Raw genomic sequence first — 12,161 nt, 5'->3', positions numbered from 1 at the left:
AGATGGGATTGGGCCTTCGAATGCAGTTTCTGGTCCTGGATTGTAAAATCACTGCTAGCTATGACACAAACTGGCCAATCAGCTGCATCAACAGCTCTGTTAACTACCAATCACTCACTGCTGTCAGAACCTTCTCCTGTAAGGTGATCGTTTTGGAGATACCTGGTTTCCTTCGGACAGCTGCAGGGCTGTAAACTGGATTCAAGACCTCTGCCTTATATTACAGCAGATGCTTGACTTATGAGCCAGACTATCACACGCCAACTTAAAGCTATTTTAGCAAACATCTGTTCAGTCTTTTCAGCGTGCACTGGACCATTCGCTCAGGCCAGAGGACAAGGATTAGAAGAGCTGGTGTCGAAGCGGTCAGTTAACCTCAAACTTCTAAAAGAAGAGCTGCACATCGGGATCCGTGTTCAAGAAGCACGTCTGGCTGCTTAATGGATGGTATGAGGCTGAGGTTGAGTTTTTAGGAAAAGTCCAAGCTCTCCTTTTAACCATCTGGTCCTAAAGGTCTGATCTAATAACCCCCCCACCCCCCCACCCCCAAAACACACACTGACCTTCTGGGGAGTCAAGCAGGAGATCAAAATGCTCCACTACAGGCGTCTCCGATGAGGCGTTGACAAGATCATCCTCCTCATCCTCAAACACAAACATCACCACAGGACTCCCCTCTTCCTTTGAGAGTAGTAGCCACTGCCGAGATGACAGGAGTGCTGTGTTGATCTTCTCAGCGCGCAGCTGCAGTTACAGCAGTGAAACCGTCACAGTTGGTGTGGCAGCTGTTGTTTAGTTATCAAGACCTTGTTTTAATTACTGAAAGTGGTAGTTTTGAATATAGCCGTTAATAACGCTGTCGGTATTATTCTACACATGATCATGTTAGTATCTGGATTATTATTGTCCAGTTATATTTCTATGATGCCAGTGGTAGGAAGGAAAGCAAATGCATGAAAATAATCCATTGTGTCCTGCCTGTAGCTTTGCTTATGTTTACTTCTGTGCATTGTCACAAGTTGGCAATCACCCTAATGACCATCCTTGCAAATAAAATAATCCTAGTATTAAAACAGCAATTTTAGTGGTACTGAAACAGCACTGATGCGCATTATCTTAGCTGAGGGACAAGATCTCATAAACATAACCAAATTTCTCATAACTCAAAATTCCAGTCTTATTACGTACAAAAGATTATTATTCAGTAACTACAGGGACTTTAATGCAAACTGACTGCGCTATTCTTAGGTTATAGACGTATGTATTAACACTTTGAGCCCGCTGGCGGGCCCTGGCCATTTAAAGGGTTAATGACTCCATTCAACTCTGTTCATCATTAATCTTAAAGGAAATATGAAAAGTAAATTCTGTAACATTACATGAAACTCAGGGAGGGTCTCTGAGTGAAATGTTGCTCTGGTTAATATTATTTTTCTCGTCTGCTGGTGCACGGTGATGTAATCCAATTTCAGAATATTTTTATGAAGGGCAATGTCAGAAAATTACAGATAAAGGTGAATGTCTTCATTTTTGATGAATCATTGCATTAATAACCCAGGGACATTAACTAACAAGGCAATAAGGTCACGTTTTCAGATTTCAGGCTGACTTTAAGACTTCGAGTTCTGTAACTACCACACAGTCACATGCAAAACTTTACCAAGTACAGTCAAATACATGGTTTATTGATTTTCTGAGTGAAAATAAGTTGCGTTCTCTACAGGGGACACAGACGTATGGCGCCCAGTTTGTTTAAGCAAATGAACAATAATTGTGCATTGTAATGTGCAGAAGTCTGTTCTTCATAGAGGAACTTAGAAAATGAACTAAATTTAATGTAATTTGAGGCAGGCGCCCAAACTTTTGCTGTAAATTCTAAAATTCTTATGAAACTAATGCACTTAAGGAACTGACATCTGGATCCACACTTGTCCTTCAGAGTTAACAACAACTTGCGTAATTTGAAATAAAAATGTCGACAATTCTTTGTAAACGTTTCCAAAAGCTTTTATTTCACTGTTCGCCTTATTTACACATAAGCTTAATACTATAAAAATAATTCTGTGAATTATCTAGTCTTTAAGTCCACTACCATTGGCACTATGGCAATGGCTCAGATGTACCCAATGATGTCATTGCATATTATGGGCTGTCGACTGCCGGTCTTCATGAGGGCACTGAACTGGTAAAAGTCCGTGTCCAGCTGGTGCAGACCGGTGTGTGATTGGTGGAAGAAGGGCTTCGGGGTCTGAAACCCTACAGGACACGACAACCGTTTCGCGCATGTCTCCGCAGACTTCCCTCGTCCTTCCATTCCCTTTGACCTGCCGGCTAATTTCCGCCTCATATTGACCAGGAAGTCTTTGGCTAGTTTGCGACTCGGGTTGGGCTTTAACTCAGCAGAGTCGGGACACTCCGGAAGGTCCATCCAGTTTTTTATGAGGTCCGCAAAGCTGTTGTCCCCCAGCACCAGTGGTTGTCTGTTGCGCCCTCTGGTTAGCAGAGATGTGGTCCAGTCTTCTGGCTCGCTGGCTTCAAAAGATGTCCAGCGCTCCAGGCAAGCGTCCGAGGTGGATTTGGGCCGGACGCGGTTGGTGCGGACGCAGGCTGAAGACGATACTCTGACATTTCTAGTCCTCCTCAGCACCACGCCCTCATCCTGCCACGATGCTTCAGAATATCCCGAATCAAAGTCCAGACTTTTCTCGCTGCAGGGGGAGCCACGGGGCAGACGGCCAATGCCGTCTTCTTCGTCCTCTTCTTCCTCCAGTGGACTGGCCAGACAGCAGGCTGAGTCGTAGGTGCTGCCGTCGCTGGACTGGGAAATCTGCAGGCGGCTCAGGTGCTCTCGCTGCTTCTCTCTGCGGTGGCAGGCTCGGGTCACTGCGTAGGAGCGTTTCGGGGGCTCAATGGGCTCCCGTATCTGCTTCAGGTCCTGCAGGGAGCGCATCATGTAGCGCATCTGGTCCCGGAAGCAGTCGCCTGAATCTCGCACACACAGCTAAGGGCAAAATAGACAGAAGAGCAGTTAGAAATGAATGAGTTCATTATTACAGCTATAGACACAATGCAAAAATTCAGTGAATACACCCTAAATCAGACCAATATATCTAATATTTCTCAAAAAATCTTGTTATATCCTTACAACAGTCTCAAACTGTGACATCTTAGAGACATGAAGACTGAAGGTGATTTCACTTGAAAAGGTGTCCATTTTTGCATGGAGACAAAATGGACAAAAAAAGAGGGATTGAAACTTGTGATGTGGATTCAGACGTCTGAGGGATCAGATGGACAAAAACAGGGGTTAAGACTAAAGATGTACAGTTGACTATTTTTTTTATCTGTAAAAGTCAACAAATGGACACTTGATTAACCTTTGCCCGATGTCAACCTTCATAAAACTTCATTTTCCCCACTTTTAAACTTTGGCAACATAAACACTTTGTTTTTGACAAAATAAAACTTTTCTAGTAAACATGGTTCTATATAGCACCACAAAAGGTTCTGTGAGTTAACAAAAACAACTGTGCGATCCTTTTGGTGCTTTAAAGAAGAATCACAGAATCACACACGACAGTTTTCACCACTTCTGTATTCAAATGATTGCTGTCGTTCTTTATATAACCAGCAAACTATTGATCTGAAATCAGCAAAAGTTGCCGAATCGTCGTCAGTATCTTTTCCAAACACACCATTTTCTCCCAAATTTCCGAGATAAAAATACAGACACCGTTATATCGATTTCAATGGCACCTGGAACGGTTAACCGAACGTTCGATTGCCTCTGCTCACCCCTACTCAGAACAAAGCAGCTTGTGAGCATACAAGCCCCATAAGTGAGTAATCTTTCCCTTTGATTCACATAAAAGGAATTCTAAGTTAGTCCGTACTCAGAGCAGCTGCGTTTAACAAGCCCTACAGCAAATAACCGCAGAACATTTGGCATCCATATAAAGACAATGAGGCACTTTAGTGGGAGAAAAGCTAAACAACAACGCGAGAGTCTCGAGGGAGCGGAGTCAGGGTGATGCATGCAGACACATCCGCGCTGGCTGTGGGAGCAGGATGCGAGCGGAGTACCTCCCTGCCTCAGGAGGAGAGGAAAAGGTGGAAGAAAAGTGAAGCGTGACACGTCCCCCAAGCCCTAGCCCGCAGGAAAGAGGGTCAAGGGAGGAAGTGATATCATTTTCTAACTACTTTGCACAATGTGGGTCAGAGTTCAATGCGAAGGATGAGGATTCTTTCTTGGAGGCCGTGGCTGTGATCTGGAAAATACCAAACAACAAGCCCCAAATACAGAGGGAAAACCCGAAATCTGAAATCTGAACACACCGCAATGTTATGACTCATAGTTTGGAAGCCCCCCGATCACTAGATGACCACACTGAAACAATAATACTCCTTCTCCCCTTCCTTTTCGATAATGACCACAGAGCAGTCAGGGGGCTTTTCAACGTCAGAGTCGCTAAAAAAAAACAAAGACCTTCCCAACTTCTCCGGGGCCTGCTTTGCTTTCACTTCAATTTCTCCTACAGATAATTTTAGTGGAATGCCGCCGAGAGCGCTGGTATAGGTCACGTACAGCCTGTGGCACGGCTTGAGGTGCAGTTAAGAGGACCACTGACCACTCAGTGCTGTTATCACAGCTGTGCGAACTTAAGCATTTGGCTAAAACGAGAGCGAGAGGGTGCTGGGGAGCCGCCAGCGGTTTGCTTAAGGCCATGAAAAATGTATACAGTTGGGTGGAGGTTGCTTTGCTTCCAACCAAATTCCTCTCCAATCATTCCGATCCATTCCTGCAGTTCAGCTCAAGCCCCCAGTTGATTCTAATGTGACAGCAGTGGAAATGCACTGGAACAGTCCAGTGAGAAACTTCAGTGAAATCAGAAGGACTAGAAAACTGCATCTAACTGAAAAAAAGTGCCAGAACAAAACCTCTTATCTCCAAAACGGTAACTTTACAGGAGAAAGAAAAACACACCTTACTTTTAATGGAAATCAATGTAACCAAACTCCTTGTCCAAGTAATTTTGGGACATTTCTTTTGGTCCATACATCGTGAAATTTACAAACAATGTAAAGGACCACAGGCGTTTTCAAAAGGAACAGGTCACTTGACCCAAAGTGCTGACCATTAGATGTGACCGCATGCACGCCACATGTTTTGCTTGCCTGATCATCACAGAACAAGGGTTCCCTGCATCATGAAAGGCTGTAGATGGTTCTGTATACAACTTTTTTTGAAAATGGTTCTAAATAGCACCCAAGAAGTTTTGATGTCAAGCTTGTAACAACAGAAGAACCGTTTTGGGTGCTATATAGAACCCTTTTTTAAAAGCACCTTGTCTAGCACGTTCCTGCATGTTTTCCACCAATCTGAAGAACGCACATCACGCAAAGAACGCTTAAATCATGTGATGGATTCTTTGCCTTTTTATGGTTCTAAATAGAACCATTTTCTCTACTAAAGAACCCTTACAGCACCGTCTTTTTAAGAGTATATAGTTCTCCGTCTCGTTTTCTGTTGTTACAAGCTTGACATAGCAAACATAGAAGAACCCTGTTTGGTGCTGTATAGAACCACTTTCCAAAAGGTTCTATGTAGAACCATATTCTCCATCAAGCCAAAGAACCATTTCATCATGCATGGAACCATTTAACCATTTGCTTTACTAGAACCCTTAAAGAACCCTGTTTTTAAGCCTGGACTGTCTGCATGAACAGTGGCGTTTCCAGTGCGCTCGAGAAAAGTGAGCTGGAATAATGTCACATTTTAAACTCGTTCGTCATGAGCGGCAGCGAAACTCACCATCCTGCGCTCCGCTTCTCGAGATGACGAGATCTGGAGATAAAACAGCGCAGTTAGGCCTCTGTCTAAGGTCAGTACAGGTCAGCTGGTCATGCAGGCTCCTTCGCACCTCAGTACTTACTGAGTGAATGTAATTCAGCGCTCTGAGCTCAGAAAGCTGGAAATCCTCTGACCAGATGTGTGTCCGGCTCCTGCCAGCGGCCCACGCGCGTCTGGTCTCAGAGAGAACGGCGAGCGATTTTGAGCACCGCTGGTTTCCCGTTACTACAGTTTCAACCAATCAGCGCGGCGCATTGCGCGCAGCCGTCCAATCAGGAGCGACCTGAAAATCGTGAGGCCAAAAACCTAAAATGTTCGCTGATAAAGATTCAGACGCCGTGTTTTGATTCAACTCACTGTTCACACCTGATGCTTTACACTGATTTCTGTTGTTTTATTATTTATTATATGTGCTGTAATTTGTCGGTAGCAGCCGCAGTTTACTCTGAGTTATGAATGTGTTCCGCGTGGCTTAGTAGACTGAATATGACGCGTTCCACAAAGTAATTTATTTACCTGCTTATTTTAGTTTAGTGTTTTGTTTGTCCAGTGTGAATCTCAGAGCGGTCATTCTCCGCAGTTCAGCCGCATCGCGCTGATGACCGAACGCCCAGCGGCCACAGCCAGAGCGCATCCCCGGTAGGAGAAGCTCAGTTCGCGCTTCTGCTGCCACCGTGTGGCCGCACGCTGCCACTGCAGGCCTGTTTACAGCACTGTCCACGTGTCCCCCGCCGGGTAGCAATGCAAAGCAACCGACCTCGAGCCAATGCATTAGTGTGCATATATAAACGGCTCACTGTTCACAGCGCATGAGCCACAGTACCTTGAGACATTCCTGTCCTCAGAGGCCTGATCAAAAGTGGTGCTAACAGTGATGCAGGACACTGCATGTCTGTTCCCGCTGCACTCTGGACACATTTGACTCCACTTGCATTGTTTGACTGCTTTACAACAGCCTTTAATCTGATCAGCTGGAATGATAAGCTTGGCAGGGGGTCATTCAGTAGACACAGAGGGGCGATTCCATGACTGGGGTGCCTTTAAGCCTTTGTAGCTCTTAAAAATTCAGCTACTTTTTTATGATTTTTCTACAGGGAATCTAAGAAAATAAACATTTAACGGTCTGAAATAAGCCTAACCAGGAACAGTGTCTCACCTTCAGAAAGCAGTCTTTGGCAAACAGTGGCTTAAATGAGTAACAGGGTTCATTTTTTAGCATTTAATTTTTAGGGTTTCTTTTTTTAATAAAAAGTGTTTTTAAAATCTATAATAATAAAGTGATAGTTTCTTTTTTTGTAAGTTACAGTTAGTATAGACTTATGATAAAGGATGTTTCAAGCATGAGATGTTGGACAGCAAAAATAACACACACACACACACACACACACACACACACACACACACACACACACACACACACTTATCCTTCTGGGTCACCCTGGACAAGTTGCCAACCTCTTTCAGGAAAAAATAAGATTTGTGAAATATTTTATGACTATATTTCAATCCGGAATCCCAAGACTGCCAGTTAGTTGTGGTTGTGATGTCACAACACGAGTGAATGGTTGCTCCTGATTGGTTTAACACATCTACAGCCAGTTTGCTGGCGCCCTAGTGTGACTTGGAATGTCCTCACTTAAAACTGCCTAAGGCGATGTTGCTGTTAACATAGGCCGTAATAAAAACTGCTGCTCTTGCAGTTTGAAGACTGCGATTGTAAAAATGATGAACCTTTCTGTTCATCCTAGTTATCGAGGACCGGGATGGTCAAACGTGCTGTTTTCCGTGGCCTATTAGAGATTTAATTCATGTTGTAAGGTATTTATCTGAAACACGCACATACGTTGTTGTAAAGCAGAGTTTCTTAATCACTGGGCCGCAATACCAGGTCCTGTACGGCGGTGCATAAAGGCAGCTTTGTCAGTTTTTTGACCACTGACTCGCGAGTGAACGGTGTGAAAATTGTGTTGTAGAAACATTCCATATAGCTTTGCCACCATTCAGTCGATATTTTATGTTCACTGCTATTGATACGTCATATATCGTGGGGTAGGCCTCAAACACAGCCGTGTTGAAAATGTCCCCAAAACATTTTTTACCTTCACGCTTTCTAGTGATAAGTAGGTGGACGCTGAGGTGGAGAAGGTGGAGAACCTCTATTGTAACACTATTATATCTACCTTTACTTTGCATACCTATTTGTAAATGTAATATCAGTGTAGTGTAAAGTGCTTGTCCAGGTGGGGATTGAACCCCAGTCTACAAGGCAGAGGTGTTACCCACTACACTAACCAACTACAATCACCAATAAACCAATAAAATCACCCAAATAGTGAAGGATTTAGTCACAGAGCACATTTTCCAGTGCTAACAAACTGGAATATCTCACCTTAACCCCTTCCAGAATAAACGGCCACATCCATTTGCACATTTGCCTGCAGTTCTTCGCAGCCCTGAAATTTAAATGCAATCCAAGTGGCATTTCCATGCTTTGGAGCCTTAACCACTAAAGCTTTGCATTTGAATACCACTTTCCATTCTCGTAAATGGATCTCGCATAGAACAAGACAAATGGCTTAGACATGCCTATTCAGTTCATTCAGGTACAAGTGTTTTCAGAATGGGTTACAGTAAACGGCTGTTCACACACCTTCACTGCAGGTAGACGCTGCTGTGGGAAGCTCTCAGGGGTTTGACTGTATGAGGAAAAGGAGAGATGTGTCTCGTTCTGTAGGCTGAAAGATTATTTCAGGGAACATACTGCTGCAAAACCATGTTTTGGTCCAATAGCTGAGAAATAGATTTTCCCAATACCGATGAGACAGTAATAATAATAATAAGGGGAATTCCACTGATCTTTTAAAATTTCTGCATCAGTGTGAAATCAAATTCTAAAGTAAGTGAATGTCAGAAGTGTTCACAGTGGTGGTGATAGGAACCAGACGTCTGCTTCTAGAATGCCTCTAGATGCTCCCTCACGGAAAGTTTCAAACACACTGCCTGATACCTGCTGCGTTGGGTTCTGAAGGCTTTAAGAAGCTTTCGCCTGACAGCTATTTCTTTTTTTAAATCCGTTCACGGTGGAGAGGTACATGCAGGGCACTGTGAGGCAAACTTATCTTCCAGATTTATCACTAGGTTAATATAATCAACATTACATATAAAACAATACGAAAGAAGATGGTTCACTGGTGGTTTTGCATAGTAAATAAAACAGTGTTGTAGACACTGTGACCCCTGGTTCCTATCAGCACCACTGTAAAGAAATCTGACCTGTACGTTTCACCATGAACCACTTCACATCAAACCACTCTGAATGACTTCTTTACGTCACAATGAAGGAATTCTGCTGACATTTTTAAAAAGTGGTGAAATTTCCCTTTAAAAACACAGTTTATGTTGATGTTAGCAGTTTTTCAGATCTAAAGTATCCATATCCCACCGCACCGGGCCACAGCACTCGCAAATGACTGGATATGGACTCCTGTCTCCTCAGCATGTCCTGTCTTGGGCTGGTTGTGTGTTCAGACTGAACTGCTGTGTAACTCTATCAGCAGAAACCAGTCGTTAGCTTGCAGCCTCCAGTGCTGGCTTGTCAGAAGCTTCTTCGATAAATTTGAATAGAATTTCCGGAGCAACAGGGGCTGATGTGGGACCAGTTTAGGCAACAACATCTGTATTGTTTTGATATTTTATTCCTTTCATTTTGTAACAAATAGCTTTGTGCTGCTTAAGTCCTGCGTTCCAGCTATTTCCTTTACTAGATATCATATCCTACCTGCATCTAGACTATATATATACACACACACACACACACACACACACACACAGCGCTGTGTGAAAGTTTTAGGCATCTAAGCGAATGTTTAACCAGTTTCCCTCAGCAGTGAGTTTATCCCAATATACATTAGAATAAAGTCGTATTCATAATTCAGATAAACAGAAAAACAATAAACAGTAAAAAGTAGCAAGAATTTCTCGGTTCCATATTTTTCCTGGACACCTTCACAGCCGCCACAGAGACTCGTTAATATCATCAATTACATCATGAGCTCAATTTACTGAGCACTGATTGGTCAAACCAGGAGCTGCTTTTTAACTACATATATTACTGGGCTTCCTCGAGGAGGAGAGGCTTGGAGATGGTAAACACACACACTGACATCCAGAACATCACTGTTTAATATTTATATGTTTATATGATTTTCTATCATTTTTAAATTCAAATATTAACACTTTTCTCAGCAAATAAACACAAACTACACAAATAAACAGATTTTGAAAATGTGTCTTGGGTGCCTAAGACTTTCACACAGTACTGTACGTATATATATATATATATATATATATATATATATATATATATATATATATATATATACATATGTGTATGTGTGTGTGTGTGTGTGTGTGTGTGTGTGTGTGTGTGTATGTAAACATTTAAAGATCTTCCTACTTATGACAGACTGTTCAACAGCAGTACATTCAGCATATAAATATATTCACCATATTCACCAGCAGAACATCACAATGGTTAAAGTGATAGTTCATAAAAAATCTAATTTACTTTTATAAAAATGCACCAATTTACATGTAAAATTCAGGCTTCAATGTGGCTGCTACACATCTGTCCATGTCATACAGTCACAGAAACCACAAAGCACGTCTATTAGATATGAATTAAAGTGGAACCCCTGGTTCCTATCAGCACCACTGTAAAGAAGTCCATACTTTCTTCTTAACCCTTAACTGGATTACATAGAAATGTAGAAAATGTAAAGAATTCCACTTTAACAACTCAACACGGTTTAAGACGTGTGTGTGTGAGTCAGGTATGCAGTTTGCCTTAAGCTAATTGGTGGGCCATAAGCATCCTTTACTTGTTAGCTACATTAGCCTCATGGCTCTATTGCGAGATGCAAGCTTGAGACACCAGCAGTGTTTCCGAGGATGAACTACATTTGTGTTAACAGTCAAAACTAAGCTTCATTTTTCAGTGAACTATTCCTTTAAGCTGGAATGTCTTGACCATGCTTGCAAAAATGACCCCTGGGTCAAAATGACCCCTGGGTCATTTTCTATTTGGAGTGGAAATCCATGTTAAAAAGCTTAAAATATTAGTCATAGCTCCAAAAGTTGGTATGTACATTTAAACTGTTGACCTGATATTAAATAACACTTCAAATTTTATCCCGTTACCTCGTCGCTCTGCATGTAAATCAGCTCACCACAAAACCAATTTTCAACGTTTGAGAAACTATTTTTAATATAAAACTATATTTTAAGAGGCTACATTTAAAAGATATGTATTTCAATTAAAAAGTCATTGTCACAGAGATTTTGGTCACTGCTGTTATCAGAACTCTGGTTACATTTTAACACTATTTTCAGCTGTTAAACTGCTTCTGTAGGTCGAGGCTCATCAAAGAAATTTGGCAGCTCATAAATTCTATGTGTCACTGGTGTCATGTGGTGTCATTTAATGGCTGGGTAATTAAAATTTTGTCAAAATAATGCTGCATAGAATTTTTATTACTGACTTTAAATAGTTTCACAAGGTCACCTGATGAACCAATGAGTCAGCCAATTTACAAAATCCTCAGATTCAACTAGAACGTCACAGGAGTCACAGTCACATGAGTCACAGTCACATGAGTCACAGTCACATGAGCCACATGAGTCACAGTCACAGGAGTCACAGTCACAGGAGTCAGAGTCACTGTCACTGGTACACCATATTCATACAACACCAATGACTGTACACTGTTAAAAAAAGGTACCATGCAGGTACATGATTTGTTCATTCAGACAATGTAAGTGTACAACAGCGGTTTTAAGGTCCAACCGTGTACCTTAAATACGTTTTTCCTACAAATTTGCATTTTGCATTTGCTGTAAAACAGAACAATAAAATAAAAAGCCTGGAGGCGAGGCGGCGTGTGGAGTCAGTACTGCTTAGAAAACATCATTCCAATGGATTCTGGTTCAGTTTGTTCCCTGACTGAAGGTGCTGAGATGGAGCCCTGAGGGCACCACCCCAGTGATGAGGGCCACGGCCCGAGCGACAGGGTCGTACCTTTTTTTCTGAGACTGTAAAATATGTTTGGAATTAAGCTTCATTTCCGTAGATATGATAACAGGAGATATTAATGGACATATTAAAATGATTTAGTTTTGGGATGAAAGCAATTATTTATATAATGTATCCACCTGAATTCACACCCAAATGGAAAATGACCCACATATGAAGAGATTTCTGAAATACAGAAAAAAGGCTTCAAAGAAAAGAATGCGACAAACACACCGAGGG

General features: G+C 42.1%; 1 protein-coding gene across 1 annotated transcript; it reads right to left on the bottom strand.

Moving 5' to 3' along the window:
- Window positions 1–1,985: 1,985 nt before the first annotated feature.
- Window positions 1,986–6,013, bottom strand: inka1b (inka box actin regulator 1b). The gene is made up of 3 exons (XM_017688038.1): window positions 5,934–6,013; window positions 5,813–5,845; window positions 1,986–3,001 (listed from the first exon to the last, which is right to left on the bottom strand). The coding sequence occupies exons 2-3, from the start codon at window positions 5,813–5,815 to the stop codon at window positions 2,114–2,116; spliced, it is 891 nt and encodes a 296-aa protein (XP_017543527.1). The 5' UTR covers window positions 5,816–5,845; window positions 5,934–6,013; the 3' UTR covers window positions 1,986–2,113.
- Window positions 6,014–12,161: the final 6,148 nt, after the last annotated feature.

Source organism: Pygocentrus nattereri, chromosome 26 (assembly GCF_015220715.1).
Source record: "Pygocentrus nattereri isolate fPygNat1 chromosome 26, fPygNat1.pri, whole genome shotgun sequence".
Classification (NCBI taxonomy): Eukaryota; Metazoa; Chordata; class Actinopteri; order Characiformes; family Serrasalmidae; genus Pygocentrus; species Pygocentrus nattereri.
Note: the sequence above shows the minus strand (reverse complement) of the source record. Positions and strands in the feature narration are given on the sequence as shown.